Below are 16010 nucleotides of genomic sequence, written 5' to 3' on the forward strand. Positions count from 1 at the left end.
TATGCCAGAACTAGCAGCAAGCTCCTGAAGAGTGAATTCGTGCCCATATTTACAGGCGGGGTTAATTCACGTACATTGGCAAACATTGGTTTTGTTCTCTTGGAAGCCAAGGGTCAACCAACGCTGGTGGAGACATGAAGAAAGCACCACCACCTCCACCCCCCGTGCTTGGCAGGGCCTGGTGCATCAGAGCCAGCGTTAGGGCCTGTAAAACCCACCCACAGCAGGTGTCCTCCCTCAGTGGGCCTGGGGGTGAGAGTTTTGGTGGGCTGGGTGCTCTGGGCATCGCTCAGCCCTTTCCCAAAGGCATCTGCCAGGCCCCAGCCCACCCATGCTGCTGCTGGGGTGCCAGTGGCCCAATCCAGCCTGCTTTAATGGAAAAACAGGGCAGCGGCATCTGCCAGGACTGCCGGATCGGGCTGAAATCCCCTGGAAATGAAAGACAGCTCAGCCAAAGGCAGAGGGAGGGCGAAGTCACCTGGAAAGATTTAGCTGCCCAAAGCGGGGGGACCCTGCTTTAATCTTTTTATAGCACAAAAAATTTCGTGACTGGGTTAAAGCCCTACTGTTTGGACTGGATGTTGTTACCTAATTCTCAGAAACGAGAGCAGCTGGCCATGGTACAGATACCTCCTAGCAAGCCCCATAGCATACAGCACATCATTTAGCAGGGCTGTAAAAGAAAGGACATTTATTAGGGGGCTTGGGAGTGAAACTGAGCATGCTGGCTGGGCTTTTAGCTGGCCGTGTTTCATTTCCAGCTCCTCTGAGTGAGGCGCTCTGTTTCATTTTCTGCTAAAATAAATAAGTAAATAAATGGAGCACTCTCCTCCTGTCCTTCCCACCCCTGTTTTGGCATACCCTTGTGTAAATCCCATGCCCAGACCCTGGGAGTCTCCACATGGATGCTGTTAACCTTGTGGTGATGCTGCTCAATGGGTGAAGGCCCTGGCAAAACCCACATTCAGGAGGATCTGAACAAGGCAGGCTTGTAGCCAACGTGTAAGAAATCATCTGATTGCAGGGGATTTTCACTCTGAGGCATAGTGAAAACAAAATGGTGTCCTGAGCGCAGCAAATAATGTGAATTTTACACTTATTGCCATTTCCTGTTCCTTCCTCTTCCCGCCTTTCATCCGCCTATGCCTCCTTAGGTTGGCACTGTCAGGGTCCTCACTTCTTCCTCTCCTTCGCCTCTTTTCTTGCTTGTGTAATAACCCCCCCCCTCCAAAAAAAAATTAAAAAAAAAAAAAGTAATAGTTTTGGGGGCTGGCTTCCTCCATTTATCTACAGGACAGATTTTGTCACTCGTACAGTTGCCACAATGGACCTCGAGCTTGTTCTGGTGGCCTTGCTCCATTCCTGGCGGAGAGTGACTCAGCCCACCCTGGTTTTCCCATGACGCCTGTGATGGGGCTGAGAAATGCTCCCAGAGGTCCTACCACATCCCCTGGATGTCAGTGCAAAGCAGCAGGCACAGAGGGAAGGAGGGAAATGCTCAAGGCTTTTAATTTTTTCTTGGTGGTTTCCCAAAGGTAGAGCCCTTTAGAAGATGTGTCCTTGTGTGTGCCTGTCAGTGGTGCTGGAAAGGCCATTGGGACCTGAGGAACCCAGCCCTTGCCCTGGAGAATCTCTCATGAATAAAATAATGTAAAAAAAAAATATTAGAGTACTTCAGTTAAATATCTAAACCTTAAGTAAAACACTTTAAAAAAACAAGTAAATATAAATACTTTAAGTGCTAAAGTATGGAATTTGTAAGTTGTTGTAACTACAGAAATTCACACGGCAGCACTGAGAGAGCTTCCAGCCTTCCACGCCTTGGAGATCAGCCTGTTCCTCTGTTGGCCCACCTGCAGTCAGCCCAAAAGCCATCCTCCCCGTGCTGGGCAAGACACCTGTGGTTCTTGTACGTACCACAACCGAGACAAAGGGCGAGAGATCCTTTCCAAGCCTGCTGGCCAAGGTGCCCAACAGTGGCACTGGGGAGAAAACCCATCCAGGGGGAAAACACATCTTTAACAATACGTTTGCCCGATGTGCCTTAGCAGAAGTGAAGCTGACACTAGAAACACATTAATATATATCTTCTGTTGTGATTTTTTCCCCCATATTTGGTCCTTTAGGTTGGAATGGTGTCAGGCTTTGCCTTCCCTGTGCTCAAGCCAACAGTGCCTTGGCTGCTGAGACAAGTACTGTCCTCAGTGTGTGTCTGGGAACCAGAGGAGCAGGATCCAGATTTTTGCCCCCCCCTTTCCCCCCTGATGGGGACCACATTTGATCTTGCTCCCCATCCATAAACCTGCCATGTCTGTTGGAAGGTGCCTATTTTTTCTCCTGTCTGACAACTCCATGCAGATTTTGGGAGAGCAGCAGGTACAGGGGATAGCACGCATGCCAGTATCAGATAATGGCTAATGGAGTGCTGGTAACTTTGGCATTAACAAGGCTGGATCAGAGCAGCAGGATCAGAGCAGGCAGGGTCCTGGTGACACGCTGTTCAAGTAACAGCAGCATGAGAAAAGCATGCAGGGCCATATTCTGGCTTTGGGATTCGATGTGCTGGCTTCAGCAGGAGACATGTGCACGTAGCCGCTGCCAGAGGACTGGCCCAAAAGTTTAGTGTTTCTCCAAATGAAGTATAAATGTAATTATGAGCTTGGCCCACAGTGCTGGGGGTGGAATTCACAACCATCTGGTGCTAATGGCCTGGAGCGAAACCTTGGGAAAAGGCTTCATTTTGCTTGTTATTCTTCAGAGGAGTCCCTGGCCAGGCATTGCGCTGCCCCAGTAAGCAGCACCTGTGGGGCGATGCGCAGGGGGAATCAGGGAGCTGATTCAACACGTGTCCTCCTACCCTGTCACTACTGAATTCAATCTTCCCAAAAAACCCTGCCCAGGAGGCAATTGAATGGCTGTGCTTCCACAGAGGCAAAGTTTCTAGGCTAAAATGCATTCCTGGTGCTGCCTATCTACTAAAAAAATGGTCTTAGGTGCTCTGTTAACACAAAGCTCAGCTTTGTGTAGGCTGGGACGGGATGGAAGGAGTATGTGGAAAGTAAACGCTTTTTTCATTCCAACTGACATTTTTCAGAAGAAGCCTTCCCTGCTGTTAATAGAAGACATCCCAAAGGCAGGGACAGACATTCAGTCTGCCAGGGGACCCTCACTTGTCCCCTCACTGCGCTGGTTTGGAGGTCTCATCTGGAAATGGGGGCAACCTGTGGCCAATGCCAAGAGGTGCAGTAGTAGATTGGGCAAACAGAGACACAAAAGATTGTGATGCGGTCAGATATTTTGGTGAGAGGAGCCATACAGGTCACAGAAGTGGCAAACAGAATATAATGCTTGCCTCAGAACTCCAGGAGAATCTCCCTTACTAAAATTTCCGATGGAGATTTTTAGTCATTGCTGTGCTTCCCAGAAGGTAGGGAGAGATCATTACTCACTAAGCATGAGAAATTGGAGTAAGAAATGGCACAGAGCTATTCAGCCTGCTTCTATACAGACATTCAGGCATCTCTATTAAAAATTTTGGGTCAAAACTCAGATGTTCCACATGGGAAATGCCTCCGTTCTCTGCTTTCCTCTTTGTGGTCCAAATAGTGCATCTGAAATACAGCTTGTGGAGGCCGTAAGAGCTGTGTTTCTGGATTAAAACACATTTGCAGCAAAAATACTTAAGTTCTTCTTCTCAGAAAAAAAAAAAAAAGGAAAAAAAAAGAAATTATCTTTTCTGGGGAGGGGAAAGCCTTGTCTTCAGACTGTCCAGTAACCATATTTCCACAAAAGAAGCAGTGGAGGTGCAAAGTGACTTTAAAAGCCTTATTCCTCCCTGCAGCCTCAGCTTCCCAAAGCCTTTGTCGGTTGTGCCCCCATATGATGGATTCTCTCCCCCCAGGGCAGGCACTCATGGCATGGAAAATGCCAGGGTTTGTGGGTATCCACAGTCAGTCCTAATTGCCACGACCATATGGAGGAGCTTGTCTGACCCCCAACCTTCACATTAAGTGGCCACCCTGGTGGTCCCCTGGGTGGTTTCGAATCGTAACTCACCTCATATTCACTGCAAACTCTCCCCGTGGTTTTTGCACAATGGGGCTGTGTATAGATTTCCAGAGGTAAAATTTTGTCTGTAATATGTGGAATACAGCCACATTGCCCTCTTTCTTTCTCTTCCTCATCCCCCTCCCAAGACTGTCGTTTGCTGGGAAGCCTATGCTCTGCTCCACTTTTATTGGCAGGGACGTGGCCTATTTCGAGACTTGCTGGGGATGAAACACCCCCACATCAGACCACCCTCAGCCGTTCAACTTGGTGCCTTTGTCTTCTCCTGCAGTTTTTGCCAGAATACTGAAGGCTCCCGAATCCCAAAATGTCACCTTCGGCTCCGTGGTGATGCTGCGGTGCACGGCGGCAGGCGCTCCGGTCCCCACTGTCACCTGGCTGGAAAACGGGAAAGCCGTAAGTCCTTTTTTGGCCCCAGTTTCTGCTCCTGCCTTTCTCAGTGCTTGCTGTGTGATCAGGCCAAGGCTGCCTTGTCTGCCCTCTGCAGTGTTCTTGTCTGTGAAATGCTCTCCCTAGTACCCAAATGTTGCACAGGTTGATTCGCCTGGATCTGGAAAGCCAGAGATGAAGGATGCTTGAGATGCTTGCAAGCTCCTCCTGGGCTGGGTATCTCAGAGGACTTCATAGTGGGTTTAAGTTTTTCTGCAGCCACCTTTCCTGGCCTTTCTCCTAATGTGCTAACAGTAGCATGACAAAATGACTTATTTGATGAAATAACATAAACTGAGGCACGTAAGTAGAGCTAATTTCTCTTGAGCATACTACCCTTGGCCTGTATGCGCCCACTGCTTCTCACAGGGAATTGACCCATAGATTAATTACCCTGACCATTTAACATGGGTGATCCATGGATTAATCATCCTGACCATTTAATATGGGTGCCTGCTTTGAATTTGTCTGGCTTTAATGTCCATGTGTAGGCCACTTGGCACCCAGTGTTGCCCCCCCAGGAGTGCAGCTGCCCACCACCATCACAGCAACTCTCCAGCAGGAAGACACCGGACTCCTTCCAAGCCCCTCTTTGCCGTGGATTTCCTCCAGTCCTCACATGGTTATGGTGGTTGTGCTTTACATTCTCCATGTTCCTCGAGCAGCTTTTTAAAAGATGTGCGGCCCTGAGGCACAGTGCTGCAGAGGCAGCTGTGTGCAGCCCAGTGATTCACCTCTGCTCTTTCTCACTGGTCTCCCCACAGCCCTGGATCCTTCTGGCCACTGGCTGGCCACGGCCATTCCTGTTGGCTTGCTTGTCCAACAGGACCAATTAATCCTCTCATGGAAGTTCCTTCCTGAGGAAGAAACCACCCTGCCCCATCTCTCCATGTATTAAGATATGTTATTAAGGAGCCTGGTCTACTATGCAGGCTGTCTCACCTTTTTTATCTCCACTAAGCCTTATTGTATCCTCCAGTCTTATTAGGCCCCATTTTCCGTATTTTAGCTATTATAATATAGCTATATAATATTCTGTACTATATTCTCTGCTCAGTCTTGCAGGCAGGTCCCTTCCCCTGCATCCATCCAGATTTCCTTACTGGCCACTGCCGTAGTCCTCTGAATGGACTACACATATCCTTGAGACCCTTTTTAGCCACCATTGCCAATGACTACGCCAAAGGCCATGTTCCTGTCTGTAGTCTTCACAGTAGCTGAGAGAACAAGAAAGTTGAAGAATTCAATGGTCTCTTTTTGGAAGGCTGGTGAAGGTCTTCCACCCTTTCTCTGAAAAGACTTCAATGCATTGAGGATCTGTGTTTTGGGACAGCCTGTTCTCCTGGGGTTCTGGTGAGATCTGGAGAAGAAGAGCATGTTGGATGAAGGGGGAGGAATTGTTTCAGACCACAGCATACACTGCTCAGTGCTGGCTAGGTTCTGGGGAGAAAAAAAATGTAAAAATAAATCTGAACAATACTACAATTAAAAAAAAAAAAAAAGCTTGTGAAAAATTATCCAGAGTTCTCATCCACCTGAATTGACTTGATAATGCCAAAAAATATCCCTGGTCCCTGCATTTGCACGGTGACCAGCATACCACCCATCTCTGATGCAATATTTACAATAATGGTGTTGGTCTGTTGATTAAGGGATTTCTTCCCATGCATGTTCCCTCACCCCACATCTTTGAGCAAAGCTTGAGTGAGGCAGAACAAATGCATTACTTTGTGTATTAATATATTTTTTTTTTGAGACAAACCAACGTGCTTCCTAAAGACGTGACACAACACTGATACATCCTTTCTTGCCTTTCAGTTATCACCACTAATATCTTTGGAAGCAGATAGAGGTCCCATTGAAATAATTTCTCCTGTCTTCCAGGAAGGTCAGGTTAATCTGTCTCATCTCTCAGCTAGTTGTGTCAGTAGAGCGCTTTGCCTGTATGGATCCAGTGACACAACTCTCACTGTCCTTAGGTTCAAGCTGCACCAGCAGGATCCATGGATGACCACATCTCCTTTCAGTTTTTCCTGCTGCTTCCTAATGGTGTGAAGAATAGAGCAGGCAATGAAGCTTGGTGCTACTGCCTTTGCAAGGCAGAGTCTTTGTGTGCCCTGTCCTCTGATTTAATTAGTGCCAAATGAGCACGAAGGACTTGAGGATAATACCAAGTCTGACTAGCCAAAGTCAGCAGGCTCCAAGCTCATTCACCTAGGAAAAGAGCTGGCCAATGTCACCACATCTGCAGCCCATTCCACATTTCCAGGTGCGAGATAAGAAAATCTATTGGGTATCTGCTGGAGTGTGGGAGACAGGTCGTTTGCTTGGCACACCACTGCTCTTTAGGTGTGGCAGTGGTTGTGTTAATCCAGAATTAATGTCTTCAAGACTATTTTCTTCTCTCCATCCGTATAGCCAGGCATGAGCCCACAAAGCCATGTTGTGCCCTTCCTTGCTAAGGCATGAGTAGGCAAACAATCTGCTAGCAGAGATCCTGCAGTAACTAGCCACAAAAACCTGAGACCTTTGGAACTGAAAATTAATTGCAAAAGTACTGTTGAAGCATGGACTAGGTGAGGTCTTTAACATTTGCTTTTCTCTGCGAAAGCTATGAAAGCAGCAAAATAGTGCTTTCTGGTTCAGCTCTCTGCCACTTTCATCTGCTCGCTGCATCTTCTTCAGTCAACCTCAGTGCTTGGGGGTGGGTCTCTTGGGTTTTCGTTTGGTTTGTTTGTTTGCCTTTGTGGGAAACACCACCGCAGCAGGCTTTTTACTCTCTTAGGTTTCTGCAGGGTCTATAGTGGAAAGCGTCAAGGACAGAGTGGTTGACTCCAGGCTGCAGGTGTACGTCACCCGACCTGGCCTTTTCACTTGCCTCGCCACCAACAAACACAGCAAAACCTTTGGTGCTGCGAAAGCTGCCGCAACCATCAGCATTTCAGGTATGCTGGGAGGGTGGGAGTCCTTCACAACTTTTCCATAGCCCTGGCTCTCCTGCTGGGGGCAAGCAGAGGGGTGGGAGGTGGAGGCAGAGGGTACGACTTGGTGAGCTAACGGCTCGCAGGGGGCTAAATTTGAGTACCAGTGCCTCCCCCACTGGGCTATTTCCTCATATATTCTTACACCCGGGAGACTGGCACAGCTGTCGCTTCCTGAGTGCTTGGTGCCGTCTTGTACGCCGTGTCCCAGAAGCACTCGGTAAGCCCATCCATGTGGAGGAAGCCATGGCCGCGGCCCAACATCGGTGTCACCTAACAGCAAGGTGAAAATAGCTTTCCCAAGAGGTCGTTAGCTCCTCGGGGGGTTGCATCCCTCCTGCTGCCCCGTGGTCCCATGTGGCCCACACAGCTGCCGTGCCCAGGTAACCTCTGCTGGTGGGACATCTCCTGATGGGGATGGTCAGGGGGAGAAGCCCCGGCCACCCGGCCCCATGCGGGATCCCACTAAACACAGGACGTGGCCTGCCAGTTATGTAGGGCCCAAGGGATAAGGTGAAGGTATGGACTTAGGGTGCAAGAACCTGCCTCAGCAAGGTCTGCAGACAGTGGCGCACCTCCTCACCTCGTTTCCCCACTGCCCTTCTCTTCTTCCCTACAAGAAGAGGCAAAACAAGTGAGCTGCACCCTTTCCAGACAGCTTACAGCTCTCAGAGAGATTTTCTGTCATGGAAATCTTAGTTACCACGGAGGGTACAATGACATGTTGCTGATGTCTTTGCCATTTCTTCTTTCTCCTGGCTCGTCACCATTGCTGGACCTGGTGCCTCCCTGGCAGAGTGGAGGTAAGGATGGTTTGTGTGGATCCCTGGGGATTTTCTGTGGGCCGGGGAGGGGAATGATGATGAACCAAGGGTATTTGGTGGATTTTGCTCAAATAAAGGGAGTGGGTTTCTGGATGCCAAGTGTGAGGCTCACCTGAAGGCAATACTGAGCTCTTTATACAGCATGCACAGAGCCCAGGCCTGTGAGATAAGGATGCCTTGGTATCAAGCCAGTAGTGGATCACATATCAGTAGATTGCTTAAAATATGGCAGTGGGCAGAATACTCTGGGGTGAATTCTGTTCACAGTCAGGCTTCATCAACCTTATAAATTTACAGGAGCAAGTTAAGCTCCTGTCTGCACAGAGCCAATAAATGTGTTTTGGTACAGTGATCACAGTATCAGGGCAAGAGAGGTTTAGATATTTCTTCGAAGCAAAGTTGTGGATGGGTAAAGCTACTTGTCCGTGATCGGAGGTGCACTTTTGCCAAATATTTTCTGGAGTGATGAACGATTAGGCTGGCTTTCTATTTTTGGAGCCCTAGCATATTTCTACATGTGGCACAGGCAGATCAGTCTGGGAGGAAAATGCGAGGGCTCGCCTGAATCTGGCAGTGCTCAGAGCAAAGAGCAGAGCTTAAGGAAATCTGAGCAAATGGCTCTGCTGTGCTGCTGGCAAGGGCTGCCTGTGAGGGCTCACCTCCTTCAGAGGGGCATGCGAGATCAGCGCAGGGTGTTAGCAAGGGATTTTGTGACTCCGGTGCTGACTGCAGACCTAGGCGTTACGCCGTCACCCGTGTCCATGTGGCGGGCGTGGGTGCAGTGCTCTGATGCTCCTCTCTTGCAGTTGTTCTCTACAGCTGTTACACAAAATGCCCTTTCTGTGGCCAGGCCTTTTGAGAAACACCTTAGTGCTGCTTCTCCCACCCGTGTCACTCCGAGGATTGTAAAAAAGCAAGGAAGCATGATGCCAGCACTGGTGTGCTGGTAACATCGGCATCCTGCCAGGCTGCTCCCGCAGCCCACCGAAGCACAGCTGTCCCACGTGTGCCCGTGCCCTCTTGTGGCTCTCGGGGCATGGCAAGGACGCACCTTGCACAGGAGGCACAACGGGCAGTGTGCAGGATGTGACCTCTGCTGAGGTGGGCACCACAGGCAGCGTGGGACCAGCGGGGAAGCTGCCCAGTGCCAAAATGGTGAACAGCTAAGGAAAGGAATAAAAAAATCAATTGACCCTAAAGCAGTGCAGCTAAATTGGGGTCAGAGAGTGTCACCTACTGAGTGCAGCATCTGAAAAGCAGAAATTTGGGCGTCCTCTGTCTTCCCTTGCCCATGTAAGTCCAGCTATCCTAAGAAAAACAGTGAGAACCCCCCAGGGCATTGACAATGGGGGATTATTTGGTCAGAGCAGTAAAAGGCAAGGATACAAATAGCTCTGCTGGCTGCTCCAAATGGTTGGCACGTTGAGAATGGAGCTCCCTGACCCCAGTTATGCTGGTGGCTGAGCAATGGGGACAGCTGCACCCCCAGCTCCTCCCGCACGCTTTGGGGCAGGAGGGGCGTTTTTCCCAGGTGTGCCCCAGGGGCAGTGCCCACCCGGGCTGGGGCACATCCTTTGACCCTGTGCTGGGAGCTGGCCTCCTTCTGGTGGAGGAGGGATGACAGCCACACCATGCTGCATGCAAAAAGCACAGGAAGGATAAATGAACAGCCCCAGAAGGAGCCGAGCCTGCTGTGCTCTGAGCTACTCAGGACTGTGCCTGCTCCTGCCCCTGCTCATGCCGTGGCTCTCTGCAGCAGCCCCATGCTGGGATGGTGTTAGTTCTTCTCAGCTCCTGTATCTGCACACCCACTTCTCCTCACCTGTAGTCTTACAGCTGAGTACCTGGTGCCTGTTCCTGCAGCTGTGCAAGGCTACAGGTTTACCTGGTTTGTTTGCTCTTGTTCCCAACAGCAAGCTGTACAAGGGCGATACAGGCTACTGCAGCACATACAGAGGTGAGGTGTGCAGTGCCATCCTGGCGAGCAATGCTCTCGTATTCTTCAACTCCTCCTACGCTGACCCTGAGGAGACCCAAGAGCTGCTCATGCACACTGCCTGGACTGAGCTGAAAATGGTGAGTTCCTTCTGCCGACCGGCCGCCGAGTCCCTGCTGTGTAACTACATCTTCCAGGAGTGCAAGCCTTCGGGAGCTGGGCCAGCCCCCAAGCCCGTGTGCAGGTAAGTGACAAGAAATGTTCATCTTTCACTTTTGTTTTGTGGGGATGGATGCGTAGGAGGCTGGAAATGGCGAGAGTTTACCTGGCTTTGCAGTAGCACTGAGGGGAAATGGTCTCCCTGGGCTTATATGAGTTTTTCCTTTCCTTTCCCCTCTGTACGCACCCCTTGGACCTGACATAGCTCTCCTTGTGCTCACTGGTGGGGTTCAGAGTGGCTTTCAGGCCCAGGGGTCTGTGTTATATCAGGCTTTTGGTGGCAGGTGCTGAAAAGAAATATCCCTTTGAATGACACGATTGATATAAGTAATTAACACATTGTTATCGGTTAAATCTTGCTAGGCCAGTGTGTACTCATTGCTGCTATCAGAAAGTCATTGCTAATTTGGAATTTTGACTAAATATGGGCACAGAATGTGGAGCTGATGTGGCCAAGGTAGGACACTAATCATTCAGCACTTCCCACCACCGCAATGATGGAACAGAAAAAGACTGCTCTGGAGACACTGCCAGTGTAACTGCACCTGCTAAACCAAACCTCCCCGCTGGCACACGTGTCCTCGCATAGCCAGAGCAATGTGCAGTCAAACAGGGCTGGCAGGGAGCAAAGCATCCCGTGCTGTAGCTAATCCCCTGCTGACAGGTGCCTGTGCGGCACGTCCCAGGCACAGGGGCCGTGCACCCCACCGGGCAGCCCTCCCTCATCGCACCCTGTCCTCCCCTGTGGCCGCCGAGAAGAGCTTCCTCACTCCTCTCTTCACAGCAAGATTTTACGAAGCCTTCCCCAGCTTCTCAGCCTGGAATAAGCCAGCTTTCTCCACGCTCTCCCCATAGGTCTTGCTTTTCAGCACTGAGGCTCCTGCTGCTCATCTTTCTGTGAGCACTAAATATACATAGCCGCATTGCACCCTGCCTCTGGCTGAGGATCTGCTGGAGCTCCCTGCGATGGAACGAGGACTGCCTGGTGCTCCCTGCAGAAGACAGCCCCCTGTAGACCTTCTGGGGTGATGCTTTCTTTTTCTGAAACCATAATCCTGAAACAGATTATTCAGATCAGGGTTTACTGGGAGAGAGACCCCAATTCTGATGCTTCGACTGAAATGATTGTTCTGTCTGCATACATGGCAAGAACACAGGCAGCGCTACACCAGCTGGACATGGGCCAGATGTAGTCTACTGGAAATTATTTTTCCAGTTATGCAGGGGCTTTTTAGGACAGTCAACAGCATGTTGTCTTCATAATCAGGGCCTTTCTGATCAGTCCTCCTTCCATAGCTCCAAAACAAAGACACAGAGGAAAACCCCAGTGCGAAGCCTGACAGTGAGTTGGGTTCTCCATTTGGAGCCTGTGCTGTTCAGTATTGCGCAGCCAGCACAGCCGTGCCATATATCCTGAGAAAGAAGTGTGTGTGCATATACCCACAAATAATCCTGCAAACAAGTGCTGAAATTTGCCTTTTGTTGGCAGGCTCCTCCCCACTGCCTTGATGTGCTGCTCTTTGTCATCGTGCCCTTTAGTGCACGGTCTCTCTGCCTATTTTCAAGATGTGTGACAGTATTTATATCTCAGCCACACATGCACGGCCCATTTATCAGAGAAAGACCTTGCACAGTGCTCCACAAGACATATCAGTGAGGGCTGGGTATGGCGCTGGCTTCATTTTCCCCCTGCTCACAAGTGGACCTGCAGGACCATAAGTGGATTTGTGAATGGAGATCTGCTCTCCCTGGGCACTTCTGGGTGGTATAAATCGTCGTGCTCTCTGCACTCATGTAGGATATTTAGCTAGCAGGCAAAGCCTTTGCAAATATGCCTAAATCCTAGTGCACCAGTCTGGCACCATCCTTCAAACCCACGAGCCAATCTGCAGATACATCCATTTTCTTTTTCCTTTAACGATTTTTCCCAGTGATTTTACCATGGATTTAAATGTGTCTTTTTTCACAAGATCCCTGGGATGATGTCCCTCCAGTTTCCTGTCCCCAGAACTCATCATCCCAAAGCCTAGCCCCATGCTCCGTTTGATAACTCAGGCATCTAGTACGTCCTTCTGAACAGCTGAGACCCCAGGGGGCTCTTGAACACATTTTGCACAGTCTTGGTTGCTTTCCAATTATCTTATCTGCTTTCTACTGACAGTTTTATACCTCTCTGCTGAAACTGGCTAGACAACACCAGTTTTCAGCTGAAATGCTTCATGAGTAAGAATTTAATTATCCCAGAGGTTGTAGAAATCTGTTTTTTTCAGGGACAGACTTCCCTTGTTATGTTTCCATGTGTTTTTGTCTTTTTTACTTATTCACTGCAACATTTCTTCTCTCCCTTGAAATTTTGGTTTGGAAGCTAGTTAGCTAGAACAAAAACTGAAAAACAAGCTGTGCAGAACTTTTATAAAAATAATTAGTGGGCAAACAAGATAAAGTGGAATGGAAGAGAAGAACATGGTAAAAACTTCACGTAAGTTAAGATGCAATTTGATTAGAATTAGAATTTTCCTGTTTTTAAGGGAAAGTGATGTCTAATCTCATAATTCTTGATTGCTTCTGCCTTTTGACACAGAGTGCTTTTGTGATAGCAGGGGACAATCCTTCTGTTTCTCTTCTGACCGCTACTGATATGAAGTGTCCAGCTCCAGGGAAGAGTCTTGTGTTGGAAAGCTCTTCCCCTTGGTCTGCGTGCCCCCACCTCCTCTTCAACAGTGCTCTGTGGGCTGTGGTCCCACCTGTCCTCCTCGGCTGCTCCTAATCTTTGTCTCCCTGTCACTTACATGACATAAAATTTCTAATAATACTCTGAAGTAATCTTTGCATATGATCTCACCAAGCTCTTGCTGCTGGGGATTAAGTGCTGTAACAATGGCATGACCTCAGCTGCAGGAGACCGACTGTCCCTCCCTCCGGCAGCCTCACCATGCTCACCTACCAGCAGCGGTGGCTGGCAGGTGAAGACAACCTGCCTTTAATGCAGTAGCTTGCTGAGGAATGTTTTTTGGCTTTTTGCAGTTGCACACTGAATACAGGGCATGTTCAAGGATGCCCAGGCTCTGGGAGTGAAGGCAGCTAATGCAATCCAGGTCTCCCAAGTGTCGGGCAGTGCCCCGGAGGCAAGGTTTTCCCATTTCCCTAGCTAAGCATTTCTTACTTCAGAAAGTCATTCCTGTTCCACATGTTGTTTAACATAAAATTAAAATATTACGCCATCTGGATACATTCTGGCTGTCATGGAAGTGAGGAAGGAGCGAACCAGCATGGGCTAAAACCACAAGCAGGGCAGCTGAACCTTCAATGGCTTCAGCCTGCTGCTATGGAGAGCATCCCTTGCCATTGCAAAGAGCTGCTGCCCTGGGAAAATTCCTGGTGGCCTCCATCCTTCAGGTGCTGCAGAAGGTTTTCAGTGTTGGTGGTCATCACTGAAGCTTTTGGCTATCTGCTTTTGCCAAAGCTGTTGGTAGACAACAAGAAAAGAGATTGCAGCAGCCCACCAGGTGGTGAAATTGGCTAAAGCCTTCACCACGGATGCCAGGAGTGTTTTCCTGCATTACTGTGTTGTTCTGTGGTAGTCAGGAAGGACATGCATCCTCAAAGGACTTCAGCCGAGTTCAGCAAAAATCATCTCTGCACATGACCTCAAAGCTGGTTTTGCAACTCAGGCTCTCAAAAATGAATGATTGAAAAAATAAACGAATCACTGACAAATTAATAATACAGCAAACAATCTAAGTTTCCAATATGGTACAGCTTCATTTTTTATTTTTTTATTTTCCAGAGCAGATATTTCTGTCTTGGCCTTCTTCACAAAACAGCTTCAGATCTAAAGAACATTTATACATCCACAGCACCTCTTGACAGTGAATGTTTCACATTGTTAGGGAGGCAATACATTAGGTAGGAGGCAGTTTGGTTTCTTATTTCATCAGGCACTGTAAAGGTTTTGCTGCAGACAGTTAGCAGATGAAAAAAAAAGAGGAGAGAAAGGTGTCTATGGAGAAAAGAAGAAAATTTCATGGTTGATTCTGTGAGTTTAAAGATATAGGCAAATATTTAGCCTAGAAAATATTAATTTTTTTGCTCACCTGCTTTGAATAGATGGTAGATTTAAGTAATATTTAAGGAAGACAGGTAAGATTTTTAGAATGTACCAAAAATGCTAAGATAACTCCCAGACAAGTTATTATTAGAAGATGGCAGTGAATGTGTAGGAAAAGATGGGAGTGAACTCACAGACAGCGATGTGTGTTGTGTCTTGAGCATAAACCTGCTTCATGAAAAATGTAGCTTTGTGGGTTTCCTAGAGGAAGCTGTTACATTTTACGCAGTTTCCTTTATGGTTTATGAGCCAGACAGACTGGCTTAAAGAAGTGTAGCCCCGTTAATGGTTTTCTGTCAGCCTGCATAACCCCTGCACATCACTGCTAAGTGCAGCAGCTGTTATCAAGCCATTGACCCCTGTATTTCACTGTTTTTTGCAAAATGATGTAGAGAGAATTGCCTTGCTGTAAAGGATCTCTACTGCTTTAAGGAATGGCTCTCAATGGAGGAAAACTCTCAGAGGGGGATCTACAAGCCGGGGCTGATGCTGCTCTCTCTTCCCGAGTGCAACAGGCTCCCCAGCCTGCACCAGGACCCCAGTGCCTGCACCCGCATCCCTTTCTTCGGTAAGAGGCTGCGTGCTGCCCGTCGTTTGCAGAGCTGCTTTCTTGGCGAGGGAGGGGGGCAGGATGCCACCCATGACCTGCAGCAGAAGCAAAGGCTGTGAAGTGGGCACCGTCCTGCCTGCGCCCATGCGCTGGCGCGTTCCCACGGCCACGCTCCCAAGTTGGCACCCAGCTGTATGACTACCCTTCCTCATGTCTTGTCTTGTCTTTTTACAGATTTTAAGATGGAGAATATAACCAGTAAGTAGACTTCTCCAGGCTCTGTGGTTCCAGAGGCTGGGCATGGTATTTTTGCTGAGGATGCAGCTTGCACAGCGCTTTTGCGTTTTGCTCTGGTCCATGCTGGCTGTATTTGGGTTGTTAACAGAGGATGTATGAGCTTTCACATACAAGGCATGGGGAAACACATTTACACCTGTACAGAATTTAGGGAGAGGGAGAACATGGACTGGTAATTTTTGAAAGTGGTTAGATAGGGATGGTGCTTTTTAGGTGGTACCCTACCCTCCAGCTCTCCCCTCATTTTTCTACCCATTCCTTCTTCTTTTGCTGTACCTGTATTTGGTACTTCTGATAATGATAGCAAGGCTATCCCACCCTTACATGCTGTTACTGATATGGTTACCCACATCCAGCTGCCCTTGCGAGACCTTGTTCCCCAAATGGTCCCAGCACTCCCCTTCAGCTGTCCTTGAAGCCTCGACATTTCTCATGTGACGCCCCCCCAACCACCCGTGAGACCCAGCTGTCACTCACTGCGACTTCTGGCAGCCCTTCACCCTCCCTTAGGGACAGAGCACGAGCAAGGGGTGCCAGCAGTGTGGTGCATTCATGAGGTGGTTTAAGCCTCCTCTTGGATGCTCGCTACTCCTCAAAG

The 16010-nt window shown here is 48.9% G+C and overlaps 1 protein-coding gene across 1 annotated transcript in view; it reads left to right on the plus strand.

The window, feature by feature from the left end:
• MUSK (muscle associated receptor tyrosine kinase) overlaps positions 1 to 16010 on the plus strand; it is a 53049-nt gene that overhangs the window by 20895 nt on the left and 16144 nt on the right. Inside the window, 5 exon segments of the mRNA XM_083816189.1 lie at positions 4340 to 4464; positions 7283 to 7461; positions 10216 to 10482; positions 14958 to 15133; positions 15350 to 15373. Of these exon segments, the coding sequence (XP_083672315.1) occupies positions 4340 to 4464; positions 7283 to 7461; positions 10216 to 10482; positions 14958 to 15133; positions 15350 to 15373 (771 nt within the window).

Source organism: Anser anser (assembly GCF_964211835.1).
Source record: "Anser anser genome assembly, chromosome: Z".
NCBI lineage: Eukaryota > Metazoa > Chordata > Aves > Anseriformes > Anatidae > Anser > Anser anser.